Source organism: Lepisosteus oculatus, chromosome 3 (assembly GCF_040954835.1).
Source record: "Lepisosteus oculatus isolate fLepOcu1 chromosome 3, fLepOcu1.hap2, whole genome shotgun sequence".
NCBI classification, from domain to species: domain Eukaryota; kingdom Metazoa; phylum Chordata; class Actinopteri; order Semionotiformes; family Lepisosteidae; genus Lepisosteus; species Lepisosteus oculatus.
Genome location: NC_090698.1, coordinates 27,270,152 through 27,286,911, shown reverse-complemented (window position 1 = coordinate 27,286,911; position 16,760 = coordinate 27,270,152). Strand labels below are relative to the sequence as shown.

General features: G+C 38.9%; 2 protein-coding genes across 2 annotated transcripts in view; one reads left to right on the top strand and one right to left on the bottom strand.

The window, feature by feature from the left end:
- Nucleotides 1–3,642: 3,642 nt before the first annotated feature.
- On the bottom strand, nt 3,643–15,716 carry purg (purine-rich element binding protein G). The gene has a single exon (XM_069187071.1). The coding sequence runs from the start codon at nt 15,437–15,439 to the stop codon at nt 14,411–14,413; it is 1,029 nt and encodes a 342-aa protein (XP_069043172.1). The 5' UTR covers nt 15,440–15,716; the 3' UTR covers nt 3,643–14,410.
- Nucleotides 15,717–15,718: 2 nt separating this feature from the next.
- wrn (WRN RecQ like helicase) overlaps nt 15,719–16,760 on the top strand; it is a 52,958-nt gene continuing 51,916 nt past the window's right edge. Inside the window, exons 1-2 of the mRNA XM_069187070.1 lie at nt 15,719–16,049; nt 16,553–16,681. The gene's annotated coding sequence lies outside the window, so the exon portion shown is untranslated. The remainder of the gene's footprint in view (nt 16,050–16,552; nt 16,682–16,760) is intronic.

Here is a 16,760-nt window from a genome sequence, read left to right as displayed (position 1 = left end):
TTATTTTTATGTATGTTTATTTTTTGTGCTTCACATTCTTCTGTCAACTGCCCCGTGTTGTCCAGTGCTTCAAAAAGTGTTGTGAAGCGAAGCAGCAGTTCTATGGACTATTTTTAAAGGAAAACGACGAATGTAGAAGACGCTCCTGCTGCTTTAACTATCAAACAAGCACATGAGGGAGGTAAGGGGTATAAATAAGTACCAAGGTAACATTTTTAACTTCAGTGAAAGTTCCTACCTCCCTTCAGCAGCAATATATACAGTAGCAATGCAATGTAATGCAACATACCAATGTCATAAGAAATAAAGAAGCTATACATGCTGTGTTGCTCTACAATTCTATTTTTTCAAACGCACAAGGGCATTATATGGGTACAAAAACATATTAATCCGTTTCCATAAAATGTATGAAGCAGGCACTTAGATACAAAGTAATCAGTGAACAGCTTGAAATGGAGGACTGGATGTTCATTACGTATCCGTTGTGATTTATGTGTCTCCAGTTTGGTTCAACAGACATCTTACATGTGAAGCCAGACCCACAGAGTTTAGTATTTGTATCACACAATCAATAACTGAAACTGAGTGATCATGTGGATTGGTACTATATACAGTACATTTGAAAAAGCCAGTGAATAAGAATTTCAACTTTAGTTCAGACAGAACCTTACAGTGTCAAAGACAGTATCTTTAATTTCTTCATGTTCTATCATTAACATTTGTCAAATATACTGGAGGTATCCTAGCAGGACAAGATGTAACAATATCATGTGTTCTCTGTCCAGCCTGTCTAGGGTTGATAATTCATAGTGCCACCAGTAATACCAGTAATACAAAAGCGTCATTAAGTGTTATAGTTAGATGCGCAATCTTCTTTTGTCCAGTCTAGAACTGAGTTATATTGAAGCTACGTATAACTTTTAACTCGCTTTCAAATATGTTAGCCCAAGAGCAACATACAGCATACCGCTTACGTTTCGGATTAGATTTTTTCTGAGATTCTGCCTAGTGCGTGTATTGCATAACTCTTTGGTTTGTGTTATTTTTGGCATCCTAATTATTTTAGACAAAAATAAAATGGAGATGTTTTTGAAGGGCAAAAGAAAGTATATACTGTATGATGTGGGATATAAATGCAGCCACACACTTCAATTATGAGACTTTTATATGAGTTACTCTTGGTCAGACAGAATTGCCAGGAGAAATGAAATTTCATTAAAAGAGTCACAGAAATAACTGTTCAATAAATTAAAATGGCATCCTTTTACCATGGTGCTTGAAAGGAACGTTCAGTAAAAATATAAGCCGCCAAATCATTGTTGTTTATAGTGTATTTACCAAAATGAGGAACAAATTTCTTTATGTATTTTTATTTTTGCAAAAATGTGGAAAGAGTTGACAGTAGAGTAATGCCATTTTCGAAATACCTAACTAGCAACAATATGAATAAACAAGCTTGTGTTTATAAAGCTCAAGTTACATAAGGATGTTTACATCAATACTTTTCAGCTGGTAGCTTTTGTTCCTAATGGCCAGGATGTGTGAACCCTTAAGCTGTGCTTGTTACAACAAGCAAGCAGATGGAGAGCGAGTAAAGGGGTTATTTCCTCACATAGCTAATATAAGGTATATAATTCTGTCCTTGAGTGTCCTGGCATGTAATAATAAATTACATATACACAGTAGAAACACCCTAGGTTTTCCACATCTTGAGCATCTGATAAGTGATTGCTGTTGCAGATAATTATTTTACACCTGAAGCAAGTGAGTAATGGATCTGGCGCCGAGCTCAGCAGGATTGATTGCTCTTGTACTTCCGTTACTCCTGGGGCATCAGCCTGCAGCGCTTCCCAGCTCTTGTGTTTTGACTGCAGAGCACGGAGGGCAGATCAACACCAGGGGGAGCTGCTGAGCAGCTTCAATGCAGAGAGCAGGCTCACCGATTACTGGCGGCTGTGAAAACAGATTAAAAACCCAGGAACATCCAGCGAAAAAGGTTTTCTATCGGTTCTATCGGTGGTGAAAAGTATCTATTGGACCACTTGCACTGCCCCTATTAGGGCCTGAATCTCCATAGATTCAAAGTGCAGCCACGGAGGTGGCACCTTTGTGTTCAAATGACTTACAGTATTAAAAAAAAAAACATCTGCAAAATTGCACGAACATGTATTTTTATGTAAATAGATTACTGCTCTCTTAAGATAAATTAGCAGGGTATAATAATTTAAACCTTGTTTCACAAATATATGGCAACAAAGGGGCTTGATGTGTAAAGTTGAATTTCATTTCATTTAAAAATGTTAACAGTGTATATTCTGCATGACATTACATGTACAATGTGTTTAGTCTGGCAATAGTCACCACACTGTTAACACTCCCTCAGGGATGATAACTGCATGTAATTAATGCAGGTTGTGTGTAAGTCACTGCCAATGTATACTGGGAAAGAAACACCAGATTTTGTTGTCAAACAAGCCTCTGTTTTGCTAGTTCATTAGGCCTCTGGGCACCTGAACAATATTCATCAGATGATGTTGAGGCAACCAATGGCTCAATGAGAAAGATTTTATTTGAGATCGTGCAATCTTACTGAAACACTTGTACCAGTTTAGTCAGCAAGGCTCCTTTCTAAGGTAGTTTTTCCAACTCAGTTATTGCCATCACATAAGAAATATAGTATTAGAATAATTTTAGTCTGAGAAAAGGTATGCATGTCATGCATTCATAGTTGTTTTGTAAAACAATATGACATAAATGTTGCCATTCACTGCATGACAGTCACCCAGGCTAGGATCTTGGAATCACCCAAGTGATGGTATAAGAGGATCTTCACCCAGTGTATATGCAGACGTGAACTTACCTTCCGGGTGAAAACTTTTCCCCATATTTTGTCATGTACCCCAAAGAACACTGGAAGTTACAACAATACAGTCTCTCGTCACAGATGTCGTGAAATGGCCAGGAGAGCAATAAAGACCCTATTCATAGCTGAAAAAGGGGCAACACGGAGGTTAGCCCAGGCTCAGGGGGTCGGACGATGTGGGTAAAGAAACCTATGCTCTCAGGCCACGGACAGGAGGGACCTGGTGCTAAGCGGGTCTCAGGACATCCGTACCCTCAATGCTGAGCCAGGAGCAGAGCAGACACAGGAAGTAAATAGACTACACAACAAGACACACCGGAAACAGGACAGAAGTAGAGCGCCCTCTAGGTGTACAGGGTGCGACATCTCTATTTTAAGGGGTGGAAGGGAGTTTGGATAGACCTACTGTAGGAACCCTCTATTGATTTGGACCTAGATCAGTCAATCTGTTGAAAGTTGGATGAAAGCCAGGCTCTAAAAGCAAGGGGATTTAATTTAGAGCGAGTGTATGCCACTATCTCAGGGCAGTGATTCCAAGAAGAGACATCACAAGGCATTAAGGCACTTTGAGAGCACTATCGATTGAACGTGCCACACTCCTGGCACTGACATTGTGCATGTATGGGCTTTGATGTAATTTAAAATGTAATTCAATGCTTGACTCATAACGTACCAAATTGGTTTGCTAACAAAATGCCGAAAAAAACATAAAACAGCTAGGTTCCTCGAGGCTCTCGGATGTGATCCTCTTTTTAACTAAAAAAAAGAAAAACGCAAAGTGTGATTCATCATGTATAATCTTTATTGAACAATTAAATAAAATAATGGAAGTGCTGGCAAATACTACTTGTAAGAAATATATTTTTTTTGTTTTTATCACTAATACATTTGTTGCCATAACTACCTGCTCTTTAAGATTGTTAAAAATGAGCAATGATCATCCCACCCCCATATCCCCCTCCCCACCCCCAGCTACATGTAAAAGCTGCTTTAAGAAGAAACAAAATCTCTTTTAAATAATCATACAAAAAAACATAGCTTTAATAGGATTGTCTATGGATCTTTTGGAAAACTATGTATGCAAGTGTGTATACAGTGTAACACACACTCCCACACTGAGAGTAACAATAAAGCTCTTTCCTGCATTCGACTGCTTTTGTCCCAAAACCGACACACTCTACTTGTCTGAAAGAGTGCACCCGCACTAGGCTATGTGTATTAGTCTGTTAGTCATTCATTCATCAAAGGATGTGCACCCTGAAGACTGATCAGCTACACTAGGAGAGGGAAGCACCACTCACTCAGTCCCCTTTCAAAGCAGAGCAGAAATACTATATAATGTTCTATTTCATCTCACCTTCACTCCGAACATATGTTGAGAGATCTTACCACTGAGGGGCAACTCTACTGTCAACTGTGCTAACAAGAAGCTCATTCTCGTTTAGGAACTTAAAGCAGGAGAATGCACGGAGGACCAACTTTACGGTTACCCCTTGTACAAATGTGCTTACCAAAGCCAGTTTTCCAATCTATACGTGAAAGAACAAAAATGTCCGGTTTTCAAGTCTTTTTGTTCGCATGCACGCAGTTAGGGTCCATAGAAGCACCTTTGTTTTTAAGAGTGTAGCACCACGTTTTTTTCTTTTTTTGTGGACCTAACTGTTTGACATGCAAAATTAAAAAAAAAAAACTTCAAATTTTGGAATTACCTTAAATGTTGCAACCTTTTACAAACACTACAAGGCAATTAATGAATATTCATACAGTACCATACATGTAGAACATGAACTAATACAGTACACACGTTAAAGAAAGTGCTAGGTTACAGAACAATTGCTTTCTTAAGTCTTATCATACTCTATATGACTATAATAGGACAATGTAGTACACAATCATTTACCCCAAGATACACTTAAACATTTCTTTTTTTACCACCATTTTTTGAATCAAACACTTATAATTCTAAATTCCAACTTGTTGCAACAAAGCCATGACAAATGCAAAGCAAAAGAAAATCAAACTTACAAAGCTTCTTGATAACCCATACTTATACAGCAAGCTATCTACATCACTACCAGCTCAGTTACATATTTGAAAAATGCTGAAGGTTTTAACAAGGGAAACCTGGACTCCAACAGATTTTGAACATAGCAATAACACCGCAGTCTAATTCAATGTACACTGATTGTACCGCATCCCAAGAAGGTTTCAGTCTCTGTCCTGTAAAGCCCTCAAGTTCATTCATTCACACTATTCTCTCTGGTGCAATGGACTGGAAGGATGTTACTTTTATCCAAAATTACACAGTTTGTAGCCGTTTATGAAGCTGTAGAAGTACCTTGCTCAAGGGTACAGCAGCAGTGTCTTACCCAGGCACTGAAGCCCTGACAACTCCTTTCACATTGCTGCCAAGAATTTACTGAGTTTACTGCATTTATCTGTACTGCCCGGGAGCCTGGACTTTTGCTGTCTCCATTCACTTTAATAATGTCATATCCTCTGTGACAGAACACCTTATCTTGTGGGTATTGTGCATACCTGAAAAGTATTCATTTTTCATTATGTAAGCATTTGTGGAACATTTCAGACTGGTACATTATATATTAGAGACATTGCTTTAAAAATACCAAAATACTCATCTAAGCATGTGCCACCGAGAGAGTAGCGGTACGTGCTGAGAAGGGCATAGATCCCAACCTTGAACTTGTTCTTAACATTCTCACTGGGGTTCAGAAAAAAAGAGATGATCCATTAACAGACACTGACAATCATCACTAGCAATCAGGACTTAACCAGAGGGAGCTCTGTTTCAACACATGAGATACTGTTGTCAGGAATGAGAAGTCAGAACAGACTCATAGTGTCTGGATGATAAAGGGCTACAAAACCCAATCAGTTCCCATATAAGCAAAAGAATATAACCTTTGCCTGACCCATTGCATTGTAATATTTATATATATATATGTGTGTGATATAAAGTATGCATGTCCATTATGCTCATTGTTAGTATTTAATAAATTTCTCCATTGTAAAAATAAGTTTTGGACTATGACATTTTAAAATATTAAACTATTATATATAATATGTGGCCTACATTATTGTTGTAGTTTATACTTGTAAAGTAGTACATTTAATAAAACGGTGTAGGCTTTATTTATTAAACTTCATATACATGTTATTTCAGATTTTTTTTGCACAGTCATTCAGCCACAATGGACTGAAAAGTTGAAACATGAAACAGATTAAAAAGCAACACAGAAATGCTGTAACAAGAACAGCTACTGAAAATAATTATACTTCCACTTTTCTAATTTGTTCAGAAAATAAAATCTGTAGTCTTCTGCAAAGATTTTACATAGAGATTAAAATGAATACATGAGCTTCGGAGAAAAATACTTGTGAAATTTAAAGTGCTGGTTCACGTAAGCCAACGTGATTTTCGTTTTGCAAAGCAAACGCTGCGTTAGACTACGGGGGACACAAGGCATAATCTCAGCCTGTTAAAGAGCAGCACGATAATCTGAAGGTGCCATAACCTGAACTTTACTTCAGGTCACAACAGTAAAGGTCTGATGGTCACCTAAAAAGCTATCTTTTTCAATCATGTTTTAATTCTAGAGTGCAGGTCTGAACGGTTTATGTAGATGCAAACTCCCCTGTCAGCAAAGCGGCAACGCTGCAATGATTTGCAAAGATGTTCGGAATTCTCACACAAACCCCTTGAAAACTCTCTCATCTCTTTTAATTCTGCCTGTGAAGTACATTACATATTTGGAAGTAGGCAGGTCCCCCATAAAAATGAGCAACTTATCCTGAACAGTAAAACTGAACCTTATGGTATTATTAGCATTGTCGTCACTGAAAGGGGACTGCAGTTTGTGAGGGAATGACGAACGGCCTATGACAAAGGTCTGGAGAAGAAGGTCCATGACATCAGAACATCACTGCTATGATAACAGAATATTAAAATGAATTACAAGCCTGATATGTGGGCTATGTTGCTCTACTTAAGATTGTTTCTAGGTGACCACAGTGCTTTACAACAATAAACCCACATACAAAGGCCCAGTAGGGCCTGTATGCCAAAAACCCACATTAAATGACAAAGATTGTGCAAACAAGATGAGGAAAAGATGAGCCACATCACTGGGGTGAAAAATGAGATTGTCTTTTTAGGCCCCACAATAGTCTATCGCTTATCGAAAGCTACTGAAATAAACAGCAAGTTTTCGTTTTTTGTGGATTGACAGAACAGGCAGTATCGAAAAGTGCTATTTTTGGGGAACCAAAGTGCGCAGCCTTCTGCTGCTGGTCCATGTGGCCTTTCGAGGTGCGTTACTGGATGTCCGATGCCCCGCAATCTACGCTCATGGACATTAAGGCAGAGAAAATGTGTAAAACACTTCCTTCACTAAAGAGTGTTGAAATTACAACACATATATTCCTTCAGTCCTGCTACCACATCCAGGCCATTCAACATTACTGATCTCATATTAGTTTTCACCTTTCAAACATAAAACTCACTGCTGAGGAGTTATTCCACCTACTATTCAAATTCATAGCATTAAATCACCTTATGAACCGGTATACTATCTTCTAACTTTAAATGTAGGAATAATAAAAACCTTTATTAAAAAATATAATATATCACATGACCTTTAAGTTTTTTTGTTAGGATTCAGTCTTTGAATGTTCTTAATTTGTTTTCTATGATTTATGGATGTAATCGACTTTCTTAAGTGTACAGTAGTCGGACATTTTGTATACTGTAGTCGACCATGCAAGGTAAACAAACGTACTTTTAGGTCCTTCGGAAAGGTTTTACTCAGCATATGTATAAATAGCTAGATTAAATCTACAAATTGAAAAAGAGTATTCTCAGACAGTCCACTAAATCCTGAAATGCCATCATCCTTCTTTAGAATTTTCATTTCATTCGTTTCAATTCAACACATCAGTATTAATCTCACACCACGTGGTGCGTAAGAGCTTATTTAGTGAAAAGTGATGACCCAGAGCACAAAATGTAAAAAACGCAAACCATAAACCAGAGGTTTCACCTTAAAATGTACATGTTTTCCCCTCCTATTGCACTCCTGTTCAGCCAGATCAAGCCGTGTGGGTGCTACTGCCTGTTACCATCTCAAGGATGACTCCGATGGCGTTTATAACGTGGTCATTCAGGAAAGCAAGCCAGCATTAGCTATAGATTAGAGCACAATAATCACACAAGGCCAAATCAAACATGTTTCAGGCATCCCCAAGCAAACTACTGAACTGGTCTATTTCTCTGTCAGACCCAACTCTGCCACCAGTTTATGCATATTTGAATGTACGACAACGAACGGATCACAAGCCTGTAACCTTGCTGTGGACGTACAATGTACAGTACACATACTCCGTACACATCCTGTACTTCTTCAGGATCCCCTGCGTCCTGTCTTCCTGGCATGATGGACAAAATCTGCAGACCCTCAGAAGATCTGAAAGACACTTATTCTTACAAGTAATGACCGCACCACGTGACATACAAAACACGAACCCTTTACAGGAATTAGGACATCTCCATGTGAAAAACACAAATCCTACAAGAACCTTCTAAAATGCTGGCTGCAGTTTTGGTTAAAAAAAAGCATGCCATCTTTCATAAGAATAAGCCTACTGGATCATGCTAAATTTCCCTAGTGCCAATTAACTCCCGTGTCATGCAAACAGTTTTTAGATTATATTGATTTTTTGTGCTTTTTTACTGTACTTTTTAAAATTTAACGATTAGTACTGTAAGACAACCTCCAAATGAACTCTGGGACCACAATAATAGAAACCAAGATTGCTCTCCTATGCCTATGCTGATTAAGCTCTTGAGCAGAACCAATGCTGACATGAGCAGGATAACAGACTTCATCCACTGCTGAAACACTATCCACTGCCTTCTGCAGCAATTTTCACTGATTTCACATTACCATTACAGTACTCATGCCTGCTGTATTTTAGAACTGGATTATACATCAGTGAATTTACCATTATATATTATTTGTAACAGAAACGCACTACAGACTTGTTAGTTTGGACCAGACCAACCAGTATTTGTTTAAACAGGAAATGTGCAGAATCGTAAATGATTCCTCTTCCACGTTATGGAAATTGGCTACAATGTAAAATTTCACCAGCAACTGACTCTGATGTTAAAGACAACAATAGCATTTTCTTCAGTTTTTTTCATGGCAAAATTAAATACCTATACATTTCAAAATCATGAATCCATGCCAGCTACGTGACATTTATACATCCTATTTCCAACACATGTCCTTGCTCACTTTACTGCACAAAGAAGCTTAAGTACAAATACAATGCATGCTATAACAACAAGATTTTGCTTACAAAGAACCCTAGTTCCATCATCGGTTTTCAAAATCACCTTGACAAGTTAAACGAATGAGAAATCCACCATTGATACAAATTCATAAGACTGCTCTTCATCTTCAGTCAAGGTGAGAAAGGTAAGGTGCATTTACTACCGTGATACAGTATCATGCAGCTTATTTGGATGACTCTCCTTTGTCAGTCTATCAAAAACAACAAGAATGACTGAACATGAGCAACGGATGTCTCGGAATGAATGATGATTTAATCTATGTGCATACTCTGGGTCGACACCAAAATGGGACCCAAGCCGATCATGTAGATCAATAAGACTTCATTGTGCTTAGTGTTGTATCACAAATAATGGTAAAATATTCTGTGTACTCACACCTTACTAAGAGAAGACAATTAGCACCTAAAGCTCCTGAAATCTCTGCTTTTTATTCAAATAGTCACAACAGAATGAGAAACCTTTCTTGATTCAAGCAGGGTTTCATTTTGAAAGCCCTGGGTTCTCTTGAGTAGGTACTATAAACAGTATTGTCACACCTAAAACTATAGGCATCTGGAGTCCCTACTAGGTTACTTAAGATTATTTGGACTTGAGTCACAAAAGATCTGATGTTGTAAGATGTTTCTTTTTCATTTTCCCCGTTCTCTCGGCAAATCATTTTTAAATTGTGTCTCCACAAAAAAAAAAATCTTATTATTTTTTTACATTTGGAATTAGTATTGCATTTTCATGTAGAACACTACACGGCTGTAGTTCAGCAACAGAAGGTCTCATATTAAAGTGCTACAGAAAAACATGTCAGAATGTAAAACATCACCAGACCGTGCTGTTTGAAAGTGGTATATTGCACAAGGAGCAACAGATAAGAATTACTAAGTCAAGGCTAATAGAATTAATGATTAATATATATATATAACCATTAGTGTATTTACAGTTATACCCCATAGGCCTCCTAATGACTCAAGCAAACGTTTCTAGTTCAACTTTAAGTTATTGCCACATAGAACATGTGGATACAGTATGTACAGTACCATTGTACATTTAGTTTTTTTTGCTGAAATAAAGAAACTAACAAAACATAAAAAGAAATAAAGAAGGATTTCAAAAGCTTCTGAAAATGGTTATGCTGTTTTTCCACTTTTGCGTAATTGTAGGTTTTAAACCTGAATCGCTGAACTTCAAAAAATACACACATATTGCTAGCTTAAAGGAATCCGTTTTTTACATTAAATACTTTTCTCATTTCAGATTTTTATACAATACAGTTATTAGCTTTAACTGGAAACAGGTGCTGAAAAGAATTTGCAAGTACAGCAACTACAAATTCACATTTCTGAAGTTTAACTTACATGAGAATTCAACAGGGACAAAAAATGAAAAAAGTTCTGACACTAACACTGACTATGCCTAATTCAAGCCATAGATTGCAACTTTCATGGCTATCATTTGCTGTATGTTTCACAATAAAACGCCTTCCACTAATGTGTGCAGTAATCTAAAACATGGCAGCAGCGCTTGAAATGCTGTCTTAAAAAAACATGGAACAAGCTAAGAACAAGTAAATGTGTTGTGAAATTAGACAAGTGTCACCTGGAGAACCATTTTTAAAGTCTGCGTCAAGTCCCTAGAGCTTACGCTGTGCAATCAGTTCTGAAAAAGTCTCCTTGCCCACTGAGGCTCATACAAACTAACCAAACATGCAACATGTACATGTGCAGATTCTTTGCTCAGAACAGCAGCCATTGTCTTCTGTACTTTACATAAAAGTCACTTAATCAAAAACCAGCAAAGTGAGCACTATTTTAATGGATGACTACTAAGTTTTAAAGGTCAAATTAAGCAAGGCAATGACCCACAAAGTTCCTGGCTACTGATGTTCTGGATTATGAGGCACTATTGTTATCAGCAGGGAATATAAACCATTTTATCCACATCATGATAGCATTTTGCAAAGCATACCTTCTCTGGATTAACCTGTAGTTATTATCACTACTGTCATTCAATTAAAAGATACTGTTAACAAGGGGAGGACTAATGGTGATTGATTACCATTAGTATAAAAGAGATTCCTTTAAATCTTTAAATATGTCTCAGATTCTTTCAGTGACAACATGCATAATATGACCTGGCTAACAGTCTAATTAGGCAGCACTAATTGCTGTCTCTTTAAAAGGGTTACCTTACACAAAAGGTTCAATTTACAGAGCTGCAAAATGAAAGACTGCTAGGAATTTACAACAAGGAAAAATAAAAAGCCCGTGACTGCAGAAATATCCATGTATACTCAATACATCCCTGCTGTCAGAAATGTGAGAACAAGGAGGCACTTTGACCAAAACATGTTTGCATTCGTTTGGTGTTTCTTCACAAGTCTGAATGCAGTATTCTGGTAATTCAAGCTGGATAGCTTTTATTATCTATCACTCAGTCAGCCCTACACACAAATGACAGATTTCTGTTAAATTAGACAGCAAAACCCTTCCAATATATTATCGAATGGTAATTAAAGGTCATTTTGGAAATCCCATTTCGATGGAGTATAGTACACGGTAGTTAGTTTACCTCTACTGTCGCAGACAAAAATTAGGAAACAGATGCAAATAGTGAGCTAATTTAACCATGGCAAATAATTCTGATTTAAAAATATTACATCTCTTTAAGCATACTAAAACCCCCCTGTCACACCCCTGTCCTGTCCTTCATATCACAAATCCTGTAATTTGCAAAAGGACAAGAATTTCCTTGGGGTTTCAAAGAACATTGACTTGTTTTTTTTTCCTTGACTGCATGCTAAAGAAATATAATGGTTGTACTTGGTTATATTTTTTTTCTTCCTTTTTTTGCATGGGGTATATCATTAAAAAGACTGTTGACAAGATCATGTCAAACTCAATGCACAATAACCAGTAAATGACTGCTGTGATTGATGTCTAACTCTGACCCAGAAAATCTGGACTGTCTTACTGAACTCAACTGGGATGAACGGACCTTCCAAGCTTCTTGTTGGTGAGGTACGGTACCAATCTTCCTCTGGGAGGAGAAGGTAACACTCACCCCGCTGGCATTTTAAAAATCAGATGAGATTGACATTTGTACTGGAAATTACTGGCACGCCATACCCAGTTTATCAGAGTTTATAAAAAAAGCCCTCCAAGAGAAATAATATTTTATCACAGAAACTTATATACTTTAAGTAAAAAACAAAATAAAATTACTTTAAGAAAACAGAAATTCAGTGGTTGCATGTAAAAACTATATATATATAATTTTTAATAATGACTTGGGAATTATAGGAAATTTAATCTCATATTAAATAGCTTGTCAATATTCTTTAGATAAGGGCCAGCAAAGCCAGTTTAAGGAGCTCTGTACTTCTGAGAAAACTCAGACCATCATCACAAACACACCACACAGCCCTGATACCACTCTGTAATCTGGATGGTGACAGTTTGTCATAAAGCAGGGTTTGAAAAAAAAGCAGGGTCCCACCTGAGACCCCCACATTAAGAAGAAAAGAGGCAGAAAGAAGTCTTTTTGGAGGGAGATGGCTCCATCACCAATGGACCGCTTGCTACTCATCTCGCACTCTTCAAAGATCATAGACAAGGAAACAATTACCCAGAAAAGTACTCCCCAGGTGTACTTCACTGTTAATGCCGTATTTCTGCTATCCTTGGGCCTTGCTTATTTTACAGCTTTCAGATTGAACTACACCTTTTTAGAGAGTGGTACTGACCAGGGCTGTGGTACAACATGAATGCTACACATTGATAGTTTCTTAACACCTCCACTGAGAGACCACACTCGGGTTACAAACTTGTTACTTCAGATGTGTCCTTGTTAGGTGTCTCAGGACTTTCTGCAATACTAAAAAGAAAATGTTTCAATCGGTTTCAGGTGATTGCAGTAATGACACTGAGCAGAGAGGAGAAAACCAAGCTTATGTTTCTTTGGTATTCAACTGATTTTATGATCCAGTCACTGAAGTCATGAAAGAAGCTCAGCCTCACTGGACCTGTGCTAGGCTCTCAAATCTTTGATCAGATAAGGGGCGGCTCTGACTGTCCTCACCTATTGCTACTTTCAACCTGAAAATGACAGAAGAGACAATTTAGTTACATATCTTTGCTCGTAAGAGTTTTTTTTTAATGTTTGCATTTTAAATGCTCCAAAAAGCTTAGGTTTCTACACTTTGATATTTTCCTTTCAGGATAGACTCCTTTGACTTTGACTTCCAATCAGTGACGTAAGGGAATATGAAGCCATTTGTGGTCTCAGAGATGCCACCAGTGGCTCACAGCACTGGTCCTCAGTGTCTCAGTGTAAGCCTTATAGAACAAGCTGAAGTACTCAGGAGGTTAAAAGGGTGTCCTGAAGACACAACTGACAAATTCATTGGTGGGACGGATTTCTTAACAGTTTCATTGACCAAGAAGGCCAGAGTTATGAATGTTTTGGTTAGCCAAAGGGGGACACACTGATCACTTCCTCTTGCAATTTAAAAATGCTCCTATAATCAGAGCGCTAACGGTACTTTTAATCTGGCTGGGCCAAGCGTGTCCCGACATGACCTTCGGAAAACCAAAGGCAATATGCCTACCGAGCTCAAAGTGCACACAAGATGGGCCCTTTCATCTCAGGAACACTATGTATAAAGTGCACAAATTAAAGAACTAGTTGAATGACAGAGTGGATTACCAACAGCTTCGACATACAGAATATTATTAAACCCCTCATCCGATGGATTTCTAGCTTCCCCTAATCCTTTACCCCACATGTGCAATTCCAAGTGCACGACCAGACTTTTTATCTGCCAGAAAAACCCACTCTAAGCAATCATGTAGCCATAACTTATATTCTCTTTGTGCAAAATGAATCATTTACTTCACCCTATTTTTGTATATATAAAGATATATACATACCTATTCATAAATCTATGAATATAAATATTGATTCTCAGATTGACGGTGCAAGAAATTAATGGGTAGGACTGTTGAAATGAATATTAACTTCAAAGTGCTAGTTGACTAGAGTCATACAGTACAGTAATTTAGGAGGTACATTATTAGAAAACAAGATTTCTTAAGGATGTTATTGTCACATTTAGCCTTTTTTGTATGCTTCTGTTTGGAGCTCACTGGCACGTTTACCCTCAACCATGTCAGCCATGGTCAATCCTGCTCTTCACAGCTGTCTGCTCGGGGCTCTGTCCTCTTCTCCTGGTGGGAGTTGAAAATCCGCCTCATCTCCTCTTCGTACCTGATGAAGTTGTCCCCAAACCTGGTCCAGGCCTTGAGGGGCACAGTGATCGTGTTCCGGTAGGGCTGTCGCACCTCGCTGATCTTTAGGAAAACGCCGTACCTGTTGGATCCCACGTCGAAGTAAAACCTCTTGTTGTCCACTCGGAAAGACACGGCTTCGGGAAGCTCTGGAGACTCGTCGTGGTTCCTGGCCCGGCCGCGCTCGTCAGCCTCTTCCTCGCCATAGTCTTCAATGAGCTGCGACAGCGCATCTCTGAACTCGATGAGCCCTTGCGCAGGCAGGACGATGGTCTGCTCGATGCCCTGGCCATAGTAGCCAATGGTGCCGTGCCCTCTGCTCACAGTCTGCCTGATGCGGAGGAACCTGCCGCGCTGGTTTTCCTTCAGGTCCAGATAATACTTTCTGTTGTCCCGCTCGATAAACTCACTCTTCAGGACGCGGTGGGTGTGCTCCTCAGACGCCGCGGAGCCGGTCGGGGAGATGAGCGCTGCGTGTTGATGATGGTAGTGCTGCTGCTGCGGTCTCCTCCGGGAATCGTGCTGACGACCCTGCTGGCTGTTGCTGTGCTCCTCCGGCCGGGACACCTGAGCGCCCCGCAGCCCGAGGTGGGCGTAATACTCGATGAAATCCCCGAGGCAGTACCTCAGGTCTGGAGCCATCGACATGGACAGCGTCAGTTTGCTTTTCCTGATGTTGTCGTGCCTGCCTCTGCCTATCCATACCTCTGCTATTTTGAGGAACCGGCCTCTCGCACTCTGCTTGACGTCCAGATAAAACCTCTTCTTCTGGATGTCGACCCGCTTGGAGGCGAGCTCCTGGATCTCGATGCCCTGCGCCGCGGGATACATGTAGTGCTGCGCATAGACCCCTCTCAGGCCGGTGTCTGATGTAATCCTTCCTCTCCCTCTCTCCATTCCTCTAGTGCTCGTATCAGCCATGATTATTCAGTTTTTCCCCCAGTTTACCAGCACAACCGCTCGCCTCTCCATTACTTATTTATTTTCCAGGCCGAATAAAGAAAAAAATAACGGGTCTGCTGAGGAGATGCGCAAAGCGAAGTCGTTTACGTTTTCTCTGTTGCTCGGGAAAAAGGCCAGGCACACCGTTAAGTGTCATCAACCAATGTCAGCCTTGATCTTTATTTATTTTTTGCTCCTTTTCCTCTTACTGTCACTGTCACTTCTCTCCGCCTGCTTGGTATCCCGGTGAAATAGGAAGAGAAAATCATCCAATACAGAGCCTCTTTAGGGGGCGCTACTTTAGGAGAGGCGACTTTTTGTTGGCTGAGAGGTGTTAGCCGTGATTCACCACATCGCTTAGCAGACCAGGGTACAACAAAGAACATTTTAAATCAGTTGAGATTTAAATCAGTTGAGAGTGTGACTTTTTTAAAAAAACTTTCCCTCTAAACGTTTCCACTTGTGTGTGAAATTGTTCTGGCTAGGGAAACCCTCCTGCGAAATTGGATTATGTGACGCTTTAATTCCGCGACGGAACCGAAGTGGGGGTGTCAAAATAGAAAACATCTCACATGGCAGGAGCTCCAAGGTAATGGCATTAGCAGGGCAGGATCTCACGCAGCCGCCAATTAAGAAAAAGCGAAATATAATATTACACGAGGATTTTAATAAATTACACGTTTAAAAATATGTTCCCGTTTTTGGATCAAACTAAATCACAGAGCTGTCCGAAAAAGCGATAATGAGTACAGTTTGTAGGAATTTCTTCGAGTTTTAATGTCATGTACATGGACTGATGAACATGTCAAATTCGAATTGCTATTCCATTTTTTTATGCAAAGAGTACTAAAAGTCTTTTTTCACTTCATTCTTAAAACAATCCATATTTTTATTTGAATTGTTGCCACTTAACTGAAAGCAAAATTGAAAGCAAAATTACAAAACTACTGTACATGCAAATAACCACAGTAGACTTTGTTAGCTAGAGCTGTTTCATACTACCATTAATATCTTCATGGACATGGTGAATATTACAGTTGCAGAATGTATAAACACGAATCATAAGAGTAACAAAAATATTTTCTTCTTCAGATATCTTCTAACAACACTGAGATGTCTTATCAACAGGAGGACGTTCTAGAAAATATGCAGTGAATAGGTTTTGGTATTAATAAGTTATAATTCGTTTTCTGTGGAAACAACTATGGAGCATTAAAATATGTAAGTACGCAATTCTATGTATAATAAGCACAGCCTTTCATCCAACATTATATATATATAGACATTTCTGAATCTATTT